Source organism: Thamnophis elegans, chromosome 7, assembly GCF_009769535.1.
Source record: "Thamnophis elegans isolate rThaEle1 chromosome 7, rThaEle1.pri, whole genome shotgun sequence".
Taxonomy (NCBI): Eukaryota; Metazoa; Chordata; class Lepidosauria; order Squamata; family Colubridae; genus Thamnophis; species Thamnophis elegans.
This window is the reverse complement of record NC_045547.1, coordinates 12,789,049-12,811,548: the sequence shown is the minus strand read 5'-3', so window position 1 is coordinate 12,811,548 and position 22,500 is coordinate 12,789,049. Positions and strand designations below refer to the sequence as shown.

The 22,500-nt window shown below is 43.6% G+C and overlaps 1 protein-coding gene across 1 annotated transcript in view; it reads right to left on the bottom strand.

The window, feature by feature from the left end:
* The window catches only part of LMO3 (LIM domain only 3), an 89,375-nt gene that overhangs the window by 7,670 nt on the left and 59,205 nt on the right, over window positions 1-22,500 (bottom strand). Inside the window, exon 2 of the mRNA XM_032221815.1 lies at window positions 12,588-12,713. Coding sequence (XP_032077706.1) covers window positions 12,588-12,713 — 126 coding nt within the window. The remainder of the gene's footprint in view (window positions 1-12,587; window positions 12,714-22,500) is intronic.

Sequence of the window (22,500 nt, the reverse complement as noted above, 5' to 3'; positions counted from 1 at the left end):
GCAGCCTATTTTTATATTTCATTGTTATTTCTTACAGGACAAAAGCTAAGAGACCAACCGAGGGAGCAAATCTTCTTTTATAGTTTCTCTTTCTTTTGCGGCTGGGTGAGCATTGTTTGCCCTCTGCAAAAAAAAACCCCCAAACTGATCAGGTTCTTGCCCTTTCATATATAGTTAAGATAAAAACGATCCATGGGAAAACGTGACGATGCACAAACCATCATCTAAATATAAAACGTGGAAGGAAAGTGTGAAATCCCATTCTTTCTACCGATTCCATCGCTCACGCTAGGAAAAACGGAGAGCTTGAGTGATTCTTTCACATCATTCAGTGGACAAAAAGGCCAAAACACAACAGGAGTGTCATCTCTCCCTGGACAAGCACCATGGTGGGAGAGAGCACAAGATGCCATTTCTCTGTAAAAGTCCACTGATGGAAGTCCACCAGATCCAAGGCTCGTAGGGCTGAAGTAGGCAGAATTTGTACCGCAGCTTTCTCTCTCCACCAATTCTAATTAAATTTTCCTCCCCATGCAAGTTCACAGGGGAGAACAGGAGAAACAGCTAAAAACAGCCAAGCAAAGGTTGACTGATTTATATTTAGGAGACAGTTTTTAAATCCCGGAGGAGTCGTCTAGACGGAGAAGCTGAAAGAGCACCTGAGAAGAAGTCTACGACAAACCACGATCCTAATGTTGCCTGCATAATCAGCAGGAACAGAGCACAACTCACGGAAGGTGCGTTACCTTTCCCCCCTGCTTGCAAATCTATTTCAAGATCATCGTATCTAAAAGGGAGCATGTGCAGTGGCCTCTTTTCACTTCACGTCCTATCAACTGGAGCAGCGGAGCAGTGTTAGCAACCCCAGCAACCGGAGCAGTGCTAGTGCCAAATAGAAAATGCTTTACGTTGAATGAGAAATTCTGGGCTGTTATGCTGTCCTTCCTACTTTTAGAACCAAAGAAGAAGACTATTTGGCATTCCAATCACAATGGGCAGAAGTCACAAGCAGAAAGCTGGTGAGGGATCCCAGGCTCTCCAGAACAAGGAACCAATGGAAGGTCAAAGAAAGTATCTCTTCAGCCATTTTGAATAATGGGTTCCTAATCTTCAGAAAGATTAGGAACCCATTAGTCAAGCTTTGGGAGGTAATCTGCCAATTACCTCCCAAAGACCCATTAGATCCCACAGACTAGGCCTCCTTCGAATTCCATCAACTGGCCAATGCCGGCTGTCAACCACCCGGAGGAGGGCCTTCTCTGTGGCTGCTCTGGAACGATCTCCCCGTGGAGATTCGGACTCTCACCACCCTTCAGGCTTTCCGTATCGCCGTTAAGACCTGGCTGTTCCAGCAGGCCTGGGGCTGCTGAGTTCCATCCCCTCTCAAACTGGAGTGCTGGTTGAGACCTTTTTAAACTGTTTTGTATTGTTGTTTGTCTTTGTTCTTTCCCTTTTGTATGATGTCCCTTCCCTCCAGGTTTGTGAGCCGCCCTGAGTCCCTCGGGAATAGGGCGGCATACAAGTTGAATAAACCTCTAAAACTCATTCTATGTGGAGAAGAGAACAGGAAGTCCCCTTTTAGCAAACCAGTTAGAAAACACAGTTGCTTTGCAAACAGTTCTTAAACCAGTTTCCTGGTTTGAACCTGGTGAGAAACTTAGTTGACAGGCAAGTTCGGGAAGGTTGCAGGTGAGAGAAATAAGGTGTGTGTGTGTGTGTAATAAGACTCTTTTGCTGCCTAATAAACCTTGACTTTAATGGGACGTGGTGGCTCAGTGGCTAAGAAGCTGAGCTTGTCGATCAGAAGGTCGGCAGTTCAGCAGTTTGAATCCCTAGCGCCATGTAAGGGAGTGAGCTCCCGTTACTTGTCCCAGTTTCTGCCAACCTAGCAGTTCGAAAACACGTAAAAAGGAAAGTAGAAAAATAGGAACCAACTTTGGTGGGAAGGTAATAGCGTTCTGTGCGCCTTTGACATTTAGGGAAGGCTTTGGTTTTATTAGTCATGATGCCTGCAGCTGGTCCAATGAAAAACTGTACAAAAGGGATGGTTTGCACCCATCCAAGAAAAGGACTGAATAACTTGGCATTAAATTCACAGATTTTCTGGATAAACATTTAAACTGAACAGCGGGGACAGAGAATTAATTGATACAGAACATTTCTGTCCCCAGCAATCTAAAACTCATGGAGACGTCTTTGGACAGCGCTGGCTCTTCGGCTTTGAAACAGAGACAAGCACCGCCCCTAGAGCCAGAAACAACTAGCACCATGTGTGGGGGAATCGTTACCTTTAAACAAATGGAAGGTTGACTAAACCTTGACTTAAATTAGACTACCATCACCTATCTAGTCCATCATGTATAAATTTTATGTTTGGAGAGCCTACTTGAAGTTTCCAATTTCTACTTTTCGTATCTAAAACTTCTACCATTATAAAATAAATCTCCACCCTGCATTTTGACTTAAGGGTTTTGTGTTTTTGTGGGATGAAAAATTAATAAGAGATTTATTAATGGCTGTTCTTGCCTTCAATAAGGTCTTAAAAAGAGAAAAAAACCCTCGTTTTCAAAACATATAAACACTAATCTTTAAGAGTTTTCTTCGTACATTTTGTCTCATCTATCTTCCAACAAGCTGAGGTTGGGGCCTACTGTATGAAGGCAATACAGCTGCAGCTCCTAAAAACGTATCAAAATGTCCTGATTTTTTGCTACAGTAAATTAACATGCCCAGCTACCAATGTCTATGCAAAAAGGAGATTGACAAATAAAACCGACCCAGCTCCCTTACCTACAACCTACTGTAAATTCATGTCTTATGCTTAAGACTAAATGTAATAAAATAAACTCTCAACATGTCTATAAACAGGGATTCAGCCGGTTCGGACTAGTTCGGGTGAACTGGATGCTAATTTTATATCTGGTTCATTGAACTGGTAGTTGCAAGTACTGTCTAGCATCTCCCACACCTCCTTGCCCCTCCCAGGAGTCTCCAAGCAGCCTGTTTTGGATGCCAGGTAAGTGCCCATGCAGAAGCTCTGGGAGGGCAAAAACCGGGCCTCCTGGAAGTTCTGGAAATGGGCCCGTTTCCGGCCTCTGGAGCCTGCGGAGGGTGAAAATACGCCCCCCTGCCATGGTGCATGAAGCTGAGTAGACCACGCCCACCATGGCCACGCCCACCCAGCAACCAGGCAGAGAACTAGTTGCTAACCGTGACCCGTCAAAAGCGCGGAGGACAAAATCGCGCTCGACGAAAGCGCGCATGTGACGTCATTACAGCACGACGAAAAAAATTTAAAAATGAAATAAAATTAAAATTAAAGCAAGCCGATTCACATAAAGGTAAGGGTTAGGTTTAGGGTTAGTGTTAGGGTTAGGTTAAGGGTTAGGGTTAGGTTTAGAGCGTTAGCGTTAGGTTTAGCGTTAGGTTAAGGGTTAGGGTTAGGGTTAGGGTTATTTTGGCGATTTTGTCCTCTGCGATTTTGTGGTGGAACCGTTGCTAACATTTTGAATCATATCCCTGTCTACAAAGATGAGCTGAAAGGCTTTAAGCCAGATTTTTCTTTTAAAAGCCAGTAGCTCAGGAGGCATGATTCTGCAACTGAAGAAACGGAGTGCTACAACCAAGCTTTTTTTTTTTTTAAAGCAACACAATAACAGCAGCTTGACAGACTGCAGTTTCAAATACACCCAAACCTGAAGCTGCTTTCCAATGGATGTCTCTATTTATATTTCCATTCTCATTCTAAGTCATGGACAGGTTTATAAAAACCACATCCAAGGTTTATATACATTTTCATCCGGCTTAGAGCCAGGTGTGGCTGTGATGGTACAGTCCAAATTTGTGCCTGGCTTTGATCCATATCATCATCTGGACTTATTTGGACCATAATATGGTATATGGAGAACATCTGGAAAGAATCTGCACTGGAATCTATAGCAATTCATAGCACACCTCTAGAAACTGCCTCGTCTCCCTTGAAATTTCTGTTATCAGGTGATCTGGCCACGATCTACAAGTTTTGTGCTATTTCTTCCAAGTATGGAACTCTCCTTTTCTGTACTCTGAAGGTTTACAAAATCTAATCCCAGCTTTGGTAGCAGAAGCCATAGCCACCATTGCAGTGGTGAAATGCATTTTATTTTTTACAATCAGTTCTGTGGGCGTGGCTCGGTGGGCGTGGCAGGGGAAGGATACTGCAAAATCCCCATTCTCACCCCAATCTGGGGCCAGCCAGAAGTGGCATTTGCCGTTTCTCCGAGCTACTCGAAATTTCCGCTACCGGTTCTCCAGAACCTGTCAGCACCTGCTGAATTTCACTCCTGCACCATTGTATTTCCTCTTGTAACAAGGTTTTCAAAGGGGGTGGGGAGAGCAGAAAACCCACTCCCCAATCCAACCTCATTTCTCTCCCGAGCCTGAAGAAACTTTGTTCCCCTCTTTTGTTCTGGGGTCCCATCCCGCTTTTTCAAAAAGCAACTGGACTTTGGTTTTCCTTTGAAGGCATTTCACTTCTCATCCAAGAAGCTCCTTCAGTTCTGACTGAAGTGAACTGACTGAACTGAAGAAGCTTCTTGGGTGAGAAAGGAAATGTCTTCGAGGAAAAACAAAGTCCAACTGCCTTTTGAAAAAGCAATAGCAATAGCAATAGCAGTTAGACTTATATACCGCTTCATAGGGCTTTCAGCCCTCTCTAAGCGGTTTACAGAGTCAGCATATTGCCCCCAACAACAATCCGGGTCCTCATTTTACCCACCTCGGAAGGATGGAAGGCTGAGTCAACCCTGAGCCTGGTGAGATTTGAACCGCCGAACTGCAGATAACAGTCAGCTGAAGTAGCCTGCAGTACAGCACTCTACCCACTGCGCCACCTCGGCTCTTATCCCAAAGCACCTTTGGGATAACAACTGGACTTTGTTTTTCCTCGAAGACATTTTGCTTCTCATCCAAGAAGCTTCTTCAGTTCTGATGGACCTGAAGTGAACTGACTGAACTGAAGAAGTTTCTTGGGTGAGAAGCGAAATGTCTTCAAGGAAAAAGTTGCGAGTTGCCTTTTGAAAAAGCATCTTTGGGACAGGGTGGGTTCCTACCTGTGTTGGTACCGGTTCGTTGTGCATGCATAGTTCACTGTACATCAGGGGTAGTCAACCTTTTTATACCTACCACCCACTTTTGTATCTCTGTTAGTAGTAAAATTTTCTAACCGCCCACCGGTTCCACAGTAATGGCGATTTATAAAGTAGGGAAGTAACATTACTTTATAAAATTTATAAAGCAGAGTTACAGCAAACCCTTACCGCCCACCCTGAGTCCCCTTCGGGGGGAAAGGGCAGCATATAAATTTAATAAATCTAATCTAAATAAATCTAACCATGAAAACTGGAACGCCACTAGTGGGCGGTAGGGACCAGGTTGACTACCACTGCTGTAGATCCACAAAAATCATGAAAAAAGAATAAAAAACATGCCCGCAATGGAGACCGGGGAACTGGTTCAGGGGCGTGGCCAGCCTGGATCGCTGCCGGTTCTGCGACCCAAGCTAAATTACCACTAAACTGATGCGAACCGGTAGAAACCCACCTCTGTTTTGGGATAACCATGACCTGAATGACTGAGAATCTCCATAAACATTTTGTTCTGAGGGTATCAAACATTACTTGCCTTGCTTGACTGCTAAAGATTAGTTGGTAAAGAGCTTTTATCTTACAGAAGCGAGAAGACAATAACTAAGTGCTAATTGTGCATAACCAATGCTAAAGATATGCAGCTGAGGCACGGAATAAATGAAGCGAACACGTAGGGGTAGGTATTAGGCACATTTAATAAAGACCCTGGAAGAGCGGTTGGAGGAATGACAATGGGAACAGACTTCTGAGTCTCAATTCAAGAGAGGCTGCGATCCTTTCCTCCTTGAGTACGGGAGATCCTCCTCCTGGTAGGGTAAAGACTGACCTTATTTTGAATGCAGACTCTTTAGTTCTGCACCAAAACAAGCTTGATGTATAGGAGCTGTAAATGGCCCTGTAACTTCTAATTGCTTAGCATTATTACATTGTTTAAACAGTGGTTATTACTTGTCTGATATTTTAATTTTCTGCACAACGTGATGAGAAAGGTCAATTTAGCTTTGGTTTAGAATGTAATTGTAGAAAGCTGTAATTATGGCAGCTGCACAATTTGCACTGCATGGGGGAGGGGGGAAGTTACTACAGTTGGGAGGGGGGGAAAGGACTTACTACAACACTATCAAATATCAAAGAGAGCTTGGGCCGATTCTCCCATTACTTTACTGTCCAGTGGTGGGTTCCAGATCCTGTTGCAACTGGGACAGTGCAACAGGGCCGGGCGTCCAGCACATGAACGCGGGCAGTGTGCGCATGCATACTTACCGCCTGCAACGTCTCGGTGATGCTCCAGCTGCTTGGTGGAGTGTCGTGCGGGCGCCGTATGCTTCATGTGTGTAAGCCCCGAAAACTTCAAATACTGGTAAGGAGCGTGGGCGGGCGGGCCCTCCGGAGCACTGTACTGGAACAGTGCCTGGTGCTCCCGGCAGGCACCAGTTGTAACCCACCAGTCTTACTGTCCCATGCTAATTGCTTCTAGTTACTGTCCCTTTTTGCAGGCTCATAAATCAGCTCTTTTTCCCAAGTAACTCTGTGTGCCAACATGGATGTGTGCACCAGATATACATAGAAGCCCTCACTCTTGAAACAGAATTTAAATTTTTGGCATTGCAGCATTTGAAAAATGGCAAAACCCAACGGAGGTGAAACATAGGCAAGTTAGGAATTTGCCTTGCAAAGGAAAGGGTAAATACAAAGTAGTCCTCAACTTCTGATCATAATTGAGCCCCAAATTTCTGTGGCCAAGTGAAACATTTATTAAGTGAGTTTTGCCCTATTTTATGACGTTTCCTGCCCCATTTCTTAAGTGAATCACTGCAGTTGTTAAGTTAGTAACACGGTTAAGTGAATCTGTTTTCCCCATTGAGTTTCCTTGTGGGAAGGTTGCAAAAGCGGACCGCATGATTCTGGGATACTGCATCCGTCATAAATGTGAGTCAGTTCTCAAGCATCTGAATGTAAATCATGGAACTGTCATAAGCCACTTTTTTCAGTGCTGTTGTAACCTTGAATGGCACTAAATGAACTGTTGAAGGCAAGAACTTCCTGTAGCTACTTCATCAAGCACCCTACTCCAAGGGTAGGAAGAGGAAGGGGAAGGGGCAGAGAGAAGTAGGGAAGAGGGAAGAGAAAGGAGAGGAGGAAAGAAGAAAGTAGAGAAGGGAGGGAGGGAGAGAAAGGAAGAGAGGAGAGGAGATGAGAGGAAGAGAAGGAAGATAGAGAAGAGGAGAGGAAGATGGAAGGGAGGAGAGAAAGAGAGAAGGAGAGAGGGGAAGAAGGGGAAGAGGTAGAGAGAAGTAGGGGAGAGGGAAGGGAAGAGGGAAGGGAAAGGAGAGGAGGAAAGAAGAAAGTAGAGAAGGGAGGGAGGGAAAGGAAGAAAGGAGGAGAGGAAGAGAAGGGAAGGAAGATAGTGAGGAGGAGAGGAAGATGGAAGGGAGAAGGAGAGAAAGAGAGGGTAGGAAGGGGAAGATGAAGAGAGGAGGAGGGGAGAGGTAAGGGAAGAAGGAAGGGAAAGGAGAAAGTAAGTAAGTAGAGAAGGGAGGGAGGGAAAAAAGAAAGGGAGAAGAAGGTGGTGTCAAAACAGGCAAGGGATGGTAAACAAAGCAACCCAAATGGAATATTATAATTCTATAAATGGAATGACAAATGTATAAGAACCATGAATGTAAAAAAAAGAATAACTATGTGAATGTATACCTATAATTGTATATAGAGAACAAAAATATTTTTTTTTTAAAAAAAACACCCTACCCCCCCCATGATGGGGAACCTATGGCACGCGTGCCCAAAGTGCCACAGAAAGCCATGTCGCCCGGCATGCACAGCATTGACTATTTGTCTTTCGAGTTTTTGGCGTGCATGTGTGCGCAATGTTCAGCTGTCCTTTGTCCGTGCGGAAGTGCAAAAAACCACCCTGCGCATGCGCACTGGCCAGCTGAACGTCGGGTGGGCATGCGCGCTAGAACCCGGAAGTTCGGCTTTTCCGGAGTGTGATCCCTTCCCACGCGTGGCAATGCCAAAAACTGGTCTGTGCATGTGCGCTGGCCAGCTGATCATCGGGCACGCATGCATGCTAGAACCCGAAAGTTTGGCTTTTCCGGAATGCCGCCCCGACCAGCGCACACACCCTTTTTGGCACTAGGTGCCATTAACAAGAAAATGTGATCCAAAGTGGTTCCAGCCTGCCACACCTCTTTAAAAACCTTATGCGAATCAGATTTCTACTGTAAAGTAGACTGAGGAGAAAGCAAATTTTCTTTTTGGGCTATGGAAATGTGGTGGCTCGTAGACTTTGCAGCAAGATTAAAGGGGTTCACTTTGGCAGAATTTTAATTGCAGAGATTGAATTCAATCCAGTATTATTATTATTATTATTATTATTATTATTATTATTATTATTATTATTATTCTTCTTCTTCTTCTTCTTCTTCTTCTCCTCCTCCTCCTCCTCTTCTTCTTCTCCCTGTTCTTTTCTTCTTCCTCTTCCTCTTCTCCTCTTCCTCCTCCTCCTCCTCCTCCACCACCACCACCACCACCACCACCACTACTACTACTACCTCCTTTAATTTAAGCTGTGCACGTATGTATGTGCGTGTGTGTGTGTGAGAGAGAGAGAACAAGAATCTCTGGTGAGGCTTAGAGGCTTATTCATTATTTTGTATCAATTTAAAATCTACTTTTCATCATTAAAATCAAATCTCAAAGCAGTTTGGGGAGGGGAGAGAGAGAGCTCAACATTGGACCACTGGGACTATTTCTTCCTATGGAAGGCAATTTTCTCTAGGAATACGGTTAGGGAAATTAAGATATAAATATGATTATGCCTGACACCTTCAGTCCCAAAGAACCTCTAGTCTCTACTTCCAAAACTCCTTTGAGTTGAATTTGATTCTGGTGATTTTCTGGTCACATCCATCTAATTTTCTCAGAAATAATATGGAAATTATTTGCTATTAATATGTTTCAGAATAACTTTTTACCTCCCAATCCAGAGTCCTGAGTTTTCCTGCCAGCTTCCCTTCCCGGAAGTAGGAAGGTCTACCTCTGCTTAGCTTCTAAAGATCAGTCATGGTTGGGCAGATGTTACTTCCTTATGTTCTGGAGAAGAATTCCTAACTCTTATACTTGATAAAGGCAAAACAAATAGTTTTTTTTAATGGTTTATGGCAGAGGTGAAATTCAGCAGGTTCTGGAGAACCAGTAGTGGAAATTTTGAGTAGTTCGGAAAACTGGCAAATACCGTCTCTGGTGGGCCCCAGAGTGGGGTGGGAATGGAAATATCCTTCCCCCAGGAGTGGGGAGGGAATGGAAATTTTGCAATATCCTTCCCCCAGGAGTGGGGAGGGAATGGGGATTTTGCAGTATCCTTCACCTGCCATACCCACCAAGCCAGGCCCACAGAACTGGTAGTAAAAAAAAAAAAAGAATTTCACCACTGGTTTATGGCTTAAACCACATACATGATTGACTGATTATGTGCCATCAACTCATTGCTGACTCTTAGCGACCACAAAGATTTTCTCCATGATTTAAAGCATAGCTCCACTAATATTATTATCTGAACATTACATGCTGATTTTCTAAAGAGCCATAGACTAATCCCTCTCCAAGTTTCACGAAGAGTAATAATCTCCTGCTATAAATTAGAGCTTAATTTTCTATTGCCTCCATTGGAGTGTCACCATGTAAGATTATGCTTTCCATATATGTAGAATTAAGCCTTGTCTTTTTCAGCATTTCCCTTGGTTTTCCACCATAAGCCAGCAGCTCATTTTTACCCATGAATTACATGCCATTTCTTAGATGAAATTTCCTGAACCTGGTGTCCTCCAGATGTTTGGATCCGACTGAGACTTTATGAGAGTTAAAAAAAAATCCAATATATCTGGCACCGAGAGAATGCTGTCCTAGGCAAATGTGGTTAAGTACAACTTCAACATAAATAGAAAAATGGAGGAGGCTTGCCAGGAATGAAGTTTAACTGATATCTATGCACCCTATATAGGGATGAGGTGGCTCAATGACACTGAGCTTGTTGATTAGAAAGGTTGGCAGTTCAGCGGTTCGAGTCCCTAGCGCCGCGTAATGGAGGGAGCCCCCATTACTTGATCCAGCTTCTGCCAACCTAGCAGTTCAAAAGCATGTAAAAGTGCAAGTAGAAAAATAGGGACCTTTGGTGGGAAGGTAACAGCGTTCCATGTGCCTTGTGCATTTAGTTATGCTGGCCACATGACGGAGACGTCTTAGGACAGTGCTGGCTCTTTGGCTTTTAAATGGAGATGAGCACCGCCCCCTAGAGTCGGGAATGACTAGCACATATGTGCGAGGGGAACCTTTACCTTTATGCACCCTGATGTAAAGAACTAGCAAGAACTTATTTCGTTAGAGGGGACTGGAGTGGTTTTCAAGAAATCTCAATTCTTCCTCTTATGGTTTACTCATGCATCCATTGTACATTTTAGCACAGCCTCACACTGAGCTAAAAAGAGACTAAAATACTAAAAATGGTGGATAATAAAGTTTGAAGTCTTGTTCCAGTTTTAGCAATAGAAGTGGCACTTAGACTTATATACCGCTTCATAGTGCTTTGCAGTACTCTCTAAGTTTACAGCACACTCTAAGTTTACAATGTCAGCATATTGTCCCCAACAACCTGGTTCCATTTTTACCGACCTCAGAAGGTTGGAGGGCTGAATCAGTTTTAAGGATCAAGGAGCCGAGGTGGCACAGTGGTTAGGGTGCAGTACTGCAGGCCACTTCAGCTGACTGTTATCTGCAGTTCAGTGGTTCTAATCTCACCGGCTCAAGGTTGACTCAGCCTTCCATCCTTCCGAGGTGGGTAAAATGAGGACCCAGACTGTGGGGCGATATGCTGACTCTGTAAACCGCTTAGAGAGGGCTGAAAGCCCTATGAAGCGGTATATAAGTCTAACTGCTATTGCTATTGCTATTTTAACTCTAGATTCCAAAATATGAACCTAATCTAAATTTGCAAGGCTTCTCCCAGATGCACCAGGAGAAAGGAAAGAGATCTCTAAAAGAAAGAGCAGGCACCATATTAAATTCCTGCTTGGAGATTAGGGTTTTTAGCCATCATCTTTAACTATAAGCTCATCTTTCTGCAATCTGGCGCCCTCAAAATTCTCAGGGGGACAGAGGAAGGCTATGGATAGAAAGAGATAATGCTAGATGCACCAAGTCAGGGGTTGGCAACCTTAAACACTCAAAGAGCTACAAAGATCCTAACTGACAGTCCAGTTCCCCCTCCATAGAGTCTCCTCCTAGAGCAGCATCCTTTTTCCTCCACCTGTCCTAACTGAAAGCCCTATCAATTGTGGAGCCGACCGGTGACAGGGATTAGATTAGATTTATTTAGCTTGTATGCCGCCCTACTCCCGGGAGACTCAGGGCGGCTAACAATAAGAAGGGAAGGGGGTACAAAAATAAAAACAACAATTAAAAATTCAGCAACAGTCATAACATCGAATGGGGCTGGATAATTCAACAGCCCCAGGCCTGCCGGAACAGCCAGGTCTTAGTTGCTTTGCGGAAGGCCGGAAGGATAGTAAGGGTCCGGATCTTAACGGGGAGATCGTTCCATAGGGCCGGAGCAGAGGGATGAAAGAGCCACATGCGGCTCCAGAGCCGCGGGTTGCTGACCCCTGTACTAAGTCCTCACTATGCTTCCTGTCCTGTGTGCTGTGCCTGAAACCCATCAACTAATAGGAGCGGCTGGTGTTGGAGGTGCCAGCACCTTCATCCTTTCTCTACTCAGTGGGTGTTAGATGCCTCTGTTCATTTTCTCTGATACCTGGGACAGATTGTGGATTGCAAGGCACAGCCTAATCAAAGCCACGATTAAATCGGTAAGTAGAGCAGATGAGTCTGAGATTAATACCCACGATGAGATTATTCTGGTTCGTGGTACATCTGAATATCATCCGATGGGATGGGATGGGATGGAAGAAATGAAGCCATTCCTTATCTTACTTTGTTAATCAAAGTAAATTCAGCCCAGAGCCCATTGGCACATGCCTATGGCTGTTCTTGTCTAAGCAGAGCCAGTTGGCATCAGCCCATGGAAATGCACTGAAAAGTATGTTCAGGTGTTTAAATTTACTAGATAGAGCAGTGGGGTTGTGCAGTGAGTCAGAACGCACAGTTGTGATTGATTGTTTGATTGGCGTGCGGGCTCCTGCTTGAGGCAATCTGCGCTGTGATTGGTTGCTGTGGGTGTAGAGGGGGAGTTCCCCTTTCCTCCTGCCTTTTTTCTCTTGCGTGGCCTGTGATTTACCTCACGATGCTCCAGTTTGCCTGACAATAGGCAATATACTATATATACAACTACTGTGTTGTATATATTGATGCAAAATATATTTATTTATATAAAACTACACGTTTGTCTCGGCGTCTCCGGCTTTATTTGGACACTGGCTGCGCGATTTTCCTGACAAAGTCTCTTACCTCTGATTACACAGTTGACACGCAAAACAGTCCAAGTGGTAGACGTTGTCCTTGGCTCTCATCACCATCTCAAACGCGGGGATAAGCTTGCTACAGGCTGCACAGTTTCCAGTCACACCAAATAACCTGCCGATGGTGGGTCGGGACAGAGAAAGAAACAAAGATTGGCTGAGCAAATAAACAAGGCGCCCAAGAATCAATCAGAACAGAGCTACCCTGTTTTCCCCAAAATAAGACCTCCCCAGATAAGAAGTCCAATTGGACTTTTGAATGCATGTGCTAAAATAAGCCCTCCCCTGAAAATATTGCAACACAGCAGCAGCCATGAAGTATCCATGCTCGCCGCCTCCTGCACCTCAAAAATTATAAGACATCACTGAAAATAAGGCTAAGTGCTTATTTCAGGGGTCAAAAGAAAATAAGACCCTGTCTTATTTTTGGGGAAACACAGTAGAAGGGACCTCGGAGGTCTTCTAGTCCAACCCCCTGTTCAAACAGGAGACCCTGCACCATTTCAGACAAGTGGCTGTCCAGGCTTTTCTTAAAAACCTCCAGCGATGGAGCACCCCCAAGCCGTTCCCCTTGTTAATCGTTTGCAAATAAGTCCTCTATCATCGCAACATAATGTTTACCACTTGTCTCTAGAAGGACCATTGCTAATCTGAAGTGCATTAAAGTCTTACCACTTCAAGATGGGAGGGGGAAAAAAGAAAGTAAAAAAAAAAATCACATTAGTGAGCAGTACACAAGCAGCCGTCGATTTGAAAGTGCAGCACGAAAAAGGCTGAGATTTGAAGGCAGCCATGGGACTATGTTGCAAAAACCATGGCCTTGGTGCTGTTTATTTATAATATGCATGCACTTGAGCATAAGAAGAAATAATACTTTGGGCCTGGTGGGGAGAAGCTAGTCTCCCAGTCATTTTTGACACCTAGTGCTAAAAGCTTTACCATTATTAAAGAACGTTTCATGAAGAAATCATTTAAAGTGTCAGAAAGCATTAGTGGTTCACGCACCTTCCAACCCTAAGCAATGCTTATAGCTATGATTATGTTATAGAAGGAGCCTATTAAAGTAAATGAGGCAGTCAACTATATATAGCCACATTAGAAATGCCGGTATATTATACTGTGGGAGCAATTTTAAAACTCTATTGAAATGCTTTAACTCTAAACCGTGCCATGCTACTCTTTGTTCCAAGTCATTCAAAGGAGGAGATTTGATCCCACCTTGCTAGTTATTTGTTTTTATTTACTTTTCATTGTTTGAACCGCCCATCTCCCTTAGATGTTACTTCTCCAGGAAATCCCAACGATATGATTCTGTCAGTGGGGCAGGCGACCCCAGGCTGATATGGAGGCAATCACATGGTTAGTGTGACTGTTATCTGTTGCCACCGTGGGGTGATGGTGATGTTTTGTGGATGTTATCCTGTTTGGTGGGTGTTATAGCAATAGCAGTTAGACTTATATACCGCTTCATAGGGCTTTCAGCCCTCTCTAAGCGGTTTACAGACTCAGCATATTGCCCCCAACAATCCGGGTCCAGTGTTATGCTGTATGGTGCTGCTTGTGAGTTGGGTGGACGTATAAATTTAATACCGTACATGAACAGATAATTAATAAAAGACAACTTAAACAGTCTCTTATTTTTATCACCTAAGGATTCCAAATGGACCACCCTTAACCATAAGACTCTGGTTCATGCATCAACAAGATAATACAGCAGACAGAAAAGAGATTATAATAAAGCTCATTAAAATAATAGCTATCCACAAACACTGTATGGGCCAAAAGCCTGCTTGGGGAAAAAAAAGATTTTAGGGCTTGCTTGCTTTATTTATTTATTTATTTTCCTGCTATTATTATTTTTTGCAAATAACTCAAGACAACAAACATCTCCAACACACCTTCCTGCTCCTATTTTCCTCTCAACAACCCTGTGAGGTGAATTGGGCTGAGACAGAGTGACTGGCCCAAGGACACCAAGCTGACTTTCATCCTTAAGGTAAGGCTAGAACTCATTGTCTCCTAGCGATTGGCCCAAAGTCACCCAGTTGGCCTTCAACTGATTAAGGCAGGACTAGGACTCACCAACTCTTGGGAATTGGTCCAACGTCATGCAGCTAGCTTTCATGGCTAAGGTAGGACTAGAACTCACCTTCTCCCCTTTCTAGCCTGGTACCTTAACCACCAAACCAAACTGACCTATTTTTATGGAAGGATTGCTAGAGTTAATGTTACTTCCAAGGACAAAGTGTGTTGGCTATTAAAAGGATGTCTTGGAAGCTAATCCAGTTCCATGTACTTTGCACAGAGGAGAGATCAACAGCCCCGCCCACCTCCAGATGACTGGGCTAGATTGGATAAGCAAACTCATGCTTGGCAAGGTTTTCCTTGAGCCGTGCTGGATGGCTTTACAGGTAGTAACCCATCCTTTGAACTGAAGCTGGAAACTTGAGATAGTCAGTGCAGGACGTCTGTTATTCCAGTGGTCACCAACTGGTGGTCCATGAACCACTAGTGGTCTGCGAGAAAATTTTGGTGGTTCGCAGAACAATCATTTGCATTTTTTATATTGCACTAAATCAGAGGTCCTCAAACTATGGCTCTTGGGCTGGATACGTGCAATGAACGCTTGTGTTGTTGCAGAGAGTCTCCCCTTTCGGGGTCTTTTTGTGTGGTTCGAAGGGGGCAGAAATTCTGACTTGGGGTCAGCTTCAGCCTTCTGGTGCAGGGCTTTGGGTGAAGGCTGGAGGGAAGTGCCACTGGTGGAGAAGAACCGGAGGGCCTTGTTCCAGTAGGACTGCATCATGGCCTGGAACTGGCTGACCATCTGAGCCCACTGAGCCTCCAGGCACCAGTAGCTGGCCTTGCACTCCCGCAGGTCTTCCCTCTGCTTGGAAAGCCTATGCTCATAGTTCTCTGTGAGGTTCTTCTACTGAGCCTCCTTCTCGGTCAGATCCAATTTGAACTGAGCTGTTTTGCCAACTCTTTCTCGTGGTGGCTGCTTAGCTCCAACAACTGCTTCCTGTTGGGGCTCTAAGGAGCCTGGGTGGGAAGGCGAGGAGTGACAAATAGAGGCTGGTGAAGTGCCCCTCGCCATGAGTGCCATCAAGTTGGCCATGCCCACCCCGTCACATCATCTCATAGCCACGCCCACCCAGCCGGTCATTAGGCAGATCATATTAGTGGTCCGCAGGATTTAAAATTATGAATTTAGTGGTCCCTGAGGTCGGAAAGGTTCGTGACCCCTGTGTTAATCTACAATAGCAGATTTCCCAGCTAGTAGCCTATTCAACCTGATTTATCTTTACCTGTAAGGCTTAACCTGTTTTTAAGGTATGCTTTTTTTTATTCATGCATGTATATGGTTTCAGGACTCTGTTGTAAAGACAGGTGAGGTAGTAATTTAATAAATACTAATAAATAAAAATTATACACCACCCATGCAGCTATTAAGTTTGCTTCGCTAGCAATCTCACACTGGGCAGTGTAATTATCATCACAGAAGTATTCAGTGTTACATGTTTCTATCAACCATTGCGTAGCCTGGTTGTTAGCCTACAGGGGAGGTATTAGGTCAAACAGGCAGACAAGCCATCTGATGGAACTAAAGTAAGAAAAATGCACATTCCTTCAATAGTCATCTATTTCTGAAGCAGGGAGAAGGAGGAAAAACAAATCAAGATTTAAGAGAATGATGAGAAAGCAGATTGATGGAGATACTCTTGCTTTATTGCTAGTGTTGTACAGTCTGGGGATATGTTGGACAATAAAGGGACAGAACAGAACAACAGAGTTGGAAGGACCTTGGAGGTCTTCTAGTCCAACCCTCTATTCAGATGGAACCCTTTACTATTTCAGATAAATGACTTTGTCCTATGTCTTCTTCAAAGCCTCCAGTGATGGAGCAACTACAACTTCTGAAGTCAAGTCGTTCTACAGTTTAATTGTTCTCACTGCCAGGAAAGACTAGACTGCTTCTCTCCTTGATCAGTTTCCATTCATTGCTTCTTGTCCTGTTTTCAGGCGCTTTGGAGAACAGCAATAGCAGTTAAACTTATATACCGCTTCACAATGCCTTACGCCCTTCTCTAAGTTGTTTACAGAGTCAGCCTATTGCCCCCCAAAAGCTGAGTCCTCATTTTACCGACCACGAAAGGATGGAAGGCTGAGTCAACCTTAAACCAGTGAGATTCAAACTGCCAAAATGCTGGCAGCCAGCAGAAGTAGCCTGCAGTACTACATTCTAACCACTGCGCCACCATGGCTCATAGGTTGACCCCCTCTTCTTTGACCCACTTCTTCTTTGCCCCTCAAATATTGGAACCCTGCTAACATGTCACCCCTACTCCTTCTTTTTACTCGGCTAGACATACCCAATTCCTGCAACTATTTTGTATATGTTTTAGTTTCCAGGCCCTTAATTATCTGATGTTCTTCTCTGCACTATTTCCAGAACATCAACAACTTTTTAAATATATATTTTATATATTGCAGTGACCAAGCCTGATGCAATAGTCCAAGTGTGGTATTACCAAAACATTATGAAGCAGTGCTAAGATCATTGGGTGATTAGGAGCCTGTTAACCCTTTGCAAAATAGATGTGTGCCAGCAACTTAAGTCACCAGACACTTGAATGCATTGTTCAAAATTGTTTTCCCCCCAAAATTGATATTACAAGAAATAAACTACCGTATTTTTCAGAGTGTAAGATGCACCTTTTCCCACCCACCAAGAGGGTGAAAATCTGGGTGCGTCTTATACACTGAAACCCTGCACCCTTCACAAAAATGGATGTGCATAGCCTTTAGGAGGCTTCCAGGGGGCTGGGGAGGGCGAAAATGAGTGAAAAACAGGGCGGTTTTGCCCATTTTTGCCCTCCCAGTCCCCAGGAGCAGTCTACAAGCCCCCCAAATCCTATGCATGCCCTGTTTTTTTGCAAAAAATGGGCACATTTTCATTAAAAAGGGCTTTTTTTGCTCATTTTTGCCCCCCTGCACCCAGGAGCATTTTGCAGGCCTCTCAAACTCTCTACAAGTCCCATTTTCCACAAAAAATTAGGCATGCAGAGGGTTTGGGAGGCCTGCAGAGTGCAAAAACTTTTTTTAAAAGTTTACCTTTTCAAAATCTTAGTGCGTCTTATACTCCCGGTGCATCTTATAGTCTGAAAAATACGGTAGTTCCCCACACATGCAGGAAGAATGGTTATTTTGGAATGTTGCATTATAAATTTTGGGTCATGGTCCATGTTTTTTTTATCAATGTCAATATGAAGCTACTTAATACTACTTAATACATCTAAATAAACTTTCCTTTTCTGGAAAAAGGAATGCTATTCTTTGTGCACAACCTGCTGATGCCATTTGCAAGTATGATAGAAAATAGATGAAAATGCCACATCCGGCCCTTTGCTTTTTTGCTCTTCAACATCAGGCTGACAGCAGAAAAATATAATGGCTCTCCAGGGAAATCCCAAATTAAAAACAGTTTTAAGGTAATGAATTCAAAGATGCTACACGGGGAATCTTGGGACCGACAACACAGACAATGAATATGAAACCTGTTTTGTAAACCTGCATCACAGGCCAAATTGAAGGAGTTGTGATTCAGTAAGAATTCCTCGCTAGGCACAATTTGACTTACTTCCCAGCATATCTGCATATACCCACAGTGTGACCCGTCAAAACCGTGCTCAACTAAACCGCGCCCGATTAAACCGCGTCACTGACGTCATCAACAGGGCGACAACAGCCAGCGCGGAAAAAGAAGGGCGCTTTAAATAGCGCTTTGAAAGCAAGCCGATTCAACTTAAGGTAAGAGTTAGGTTTAGGGTTAGCTTTAGGGTTAGGTTAAGGGTTAGGGTTAGGTTTAGGGTTAGGGTAAGGGTTAGGTTTAGGGGGGTTAGGTTTAGGTTTAGGGGTTAATTTTAGGTTTAGGGTTTATAGCGTGCTTCTGTCTCTGCGCTGTTGTCGCCCTTTTGATGACGTCAGCGATGCGGTTTAGTCAGACGTGGTTTAGTCTAGCGCAGTTTTGTGGTGGAACCTACCCACAGACTCCTCTCCCTCCACTGACATATCTACACAAAACCCACAATTTTTGCTACCTGCGACTCACAACTAGATATATTGGGCTGTAACTCCTGGTATGTGTGGCCAAACCCTATTGTCTCGAGAATTGCAGGAATGGCTGTCCAGAATGAAGGAAAGCATCATTTGAAAGGGTGGTTTTAGTGATGTTTTTATGTCCTGCTCCATCCTTTCCTCCCTCCCTTCCATTGCACTGATGATGTCACCTAGTTTGGCAGTGAAATGCCTGCAAGAAAACTAGTCGAGGACCAGCTGTGTGTTGTGTGTTTGCATGTAGGCCGGGTACTTGGATCTGCTTCAGATAATGGGAAAGCTGGTTGAATTGTTCCTCATTGCTGACTTGTGCACAAATGTAGAATAGAACAGAGCTTGAAGGGACCTTGGAGACCTTGGAGGTCTTCTAGTCCAATTCTCTGCTCAAGCAGGAAACCTTATACCATTTCAGACAAACAATTGCCCAATCTCTTCTTAAAAACCTCCAATGATGGAGCACCCACAACTTCTGGTGGCAAGTCGTTCCTCTGGTTAATTGTCCTCACTGTTAGGAAGTTTCTTTTTTACTTCTAGGTTGCTTCTCTCCTTGATTAGTTTCCACCCATTGCTTTTTGTCCGGCCCTCAGGTGCTTTGAAAAATAAATTGACTCCCTCTTCTTTGGGGCAGCCCCTCAAATATCGGAATACTGCTATCCTGTCCCCCCCCCCCCCCGGCCAATTCTTCTTTTTTTAAGATTAGCCAAACCCAAATCCTGCAGCCGTTTTTCGTATATTTTAGTCTCCAGGTCTTTGATCATCTTGGTTGCTCTTCTGTGAACTTTTTCCAAGGTCTCCTGTTTGGGTGGGGGTTGGACTAGATGACCTACAAGGTCCCTTCCAACTCTGTTAATCTGTTAAAACGTTCAGGCAGCACCAAGGACCTCCCAGTTCAACCCCGGACCTATAAATATTCTCTTCTTTAAATGCCAGTCTGTACAATAAACTTTTAGCATGCCTTTGTTTCGCTTCCACAATTGCTATCCAGCCTGACTTGAGCATTGTGGTGTCACATAATCCTTAGTCTGACAGCATTACACAAATCAGCCTGGATTGAAGGAAATTTGCTGTTACCATCAGCCCTGAGACACATGAAACAGGACCTCAATGAAGGTATTGTATGCCTAACCTCCATGCCATTGTAGGCATTATTCTTTGCTGCAACTTACTAAAGAGATGGTTATTTATTGTGGATTCCTTAATCTGAATACTTTAATTGGGCAACCAAATGGATTCAGTGACCTAAATTCCCACTTTCAACCGCCAGTTTGTATACCCATCTGGGCTAAACTGAATGATTTGTAATACATCAGCACTTCAATATTGAAATGACTGAACTGGAAACTGTGGATACAATTCTCCTTTTTATTTTTAATCTAATGTTAAGATCAAATGTCTACTAAACACACAGCAATCCAGATGCTCCGTTTGGGGGATGACCAAGTGATTTGTCTAGTTCGGTTCATAATAATATGAAACGGGGCCTTCTCGGTGGTTGCACCAACATTGTAAAATGGCCCCTTTTGTTTTTCTGGTTCATGATGATTTTTTAAAAAAATATTTCAGTAGCCTAAACTTTTGTAAGGTAAATGGTTATCTGCAGGGTGTCTATCAGAGGTGGGTTTCCATTGGTTCAGGCAAACCAGTAGTGGTAATTTGGCCTTAGTCGCAGAACCGGCAGCGAACCAGGCTGGCCACGCCCCCGAACCAGTTCCCCGGTTGCTGCTGCAGTTATGTCTTTTAGTAGTTTTTCATGTTCTTCGCGCATGAGCAGAACCATTTACATTAAACTGTAAATATATTTACAGAAGCGTGCGCGAAGCGAACTGGTACCAACGCCGGTAGTAACCCACCCCTGCTGTCTATGTGTATGTGTCAATTTATTTATTTTATTTATTAACCAAAGTCTATGGCTGCCCGTCTCACAGAAAGCATCTCTGGGCAGCAACAGAATCCATTTTCTCAAAATAGTGAAAGTGACTAACTGAATAAATCCTGCTACTTTTTAACGGGTGTATGAGACATGTTAAAAGGGGTAGGGGTGGGTGGGCTTTGATTGCCCAGTAGGGTCCCCTATTTTGGTGTTGTTAGCCCCTCATATAGCCCCCCCCATGTGAAAAGCTTGAGCTCTGTTACAATTCTGCCTCTGTTGGCTTTTAAAATGTCCTTTAATTCTACTTGGCTTTATTCAATGTATTTTCATTTAGTTTTATGATGTTGTAATTTTACAGCTTTGGTCAGGCGCAAATAACACCATAAAAATCTTTATTACAGCCAAAGGCCAGCAAAATAAGATTTCGATAAACAATGATTAAAGACAATAGATAGTTTTTTAAAAAAAAACTAATAAAATTCCCATGAGTCATGGGGTGTCCTAAATACAAGAATAAAATTAATCCATAATTTTGCAAATCTGTAGTGAGATTATGAAGGCAATATCATTGAAAATTTACAATGACATCCCATGATCTGGCTATTTTTTTTTCCTGAGATAGCATAGTAATGCCCAAAGCTTGAAAAATAGTTGATCCTTGGTTTTTATAGTGTTGTGAGCCTCTATCAGGGATGAATACATTAAAAAAAAAGGCCTGAGCAGAAACTTAAAAAAAAAAATGAAGACAATCAAAACCTAAGACAATTACTAGCAGTCCTTGACCTATGAGCCAAAATTTCTATTGCTTAACAGTTAAGTGAGTTTCGTAAAAAAAACCTCATTTTTTCCAGTGCTGTTGTAACTTTGAACAGTCACTAAATGAACCATCGTAAATTGAGGACTAGCTGTAATTAACAGGCTGTGTTTGCCTAAGATGTTTCACCGGGTCTTTCTCAAATTGTTACATTTATACAGTATGCCCCTTTGAGTTAGTTTTATCCTTGGTCAGATTTTTCGCGGCTTAGAATGGGTTCAGGTACCCATTTCATTCCATTAATTTGTCAATCCAGATAGTGTGAACCCAGAAACTGGATTAATTCTGCAACCAAATTAAGTGTGTTCCTGTTGTGGTCCGCCAGTGGCCAGCAGAGCTGGCAGCAGATTCGGACAGTGAGGAGGTTGGAAAGGAACATGGGCCAGACCCAGAGTCTGGGGAAGGCTCTGATGAGGGCTCTGTGTCGGAAGCAGAGAGGGGGCCAGAGGCGTATGCCAGTTATCAGCTGCCTTCGGAGTCAGACATCAGTGAGGCAGACGAACAGCTGGAGCCTGTTCCCATTGTGTGCATGCGCAGAGTTGCCAGACAAAAGGAACAGCTAACGAACAGGGATCAACTTGGGAGTAAGGCCACAGATGGACGATGAATGGCCCCTCCCAGAGGAAATAAAAGAGGAGCAAAAGGGGAGTGGAGTTTGCAGGAGACAATTCGTTCGCTTAATTAGTTTGTGACTATCCGAGACTCCTTGCCAAGTTTTGCAGATATCGGCCTGGCAGCTCTCCAAGCCAGATAAGGTCTGTGACTATAAATCCTCCCTTGAAAGACTTTGCTGTATGTGAATGAGCCGAATTCACAGAAAATTAATAAAAGGGGTTTTTGTCGGGACAAGGAGTTGGCTTCATGCTCTTGGGAGGCCTAGGTCAGAACAGTTCCTATTCTTCTGGCCTGACAGGGTTATATGGATTAAATGAATCTGTTTCGCTGCCCCCCCCAACAATTTTGAAGAGCAGGAATATGGTTCAGCTGTGTCTAAAACAAGAATTTAATTTTAAATTGAGATCAACAATAAATAAAAAAATCTTTTTCTGCATTTCCACAGCACACGATGTCCAAAAAATACTGTAACTCATATTATGGTTTACC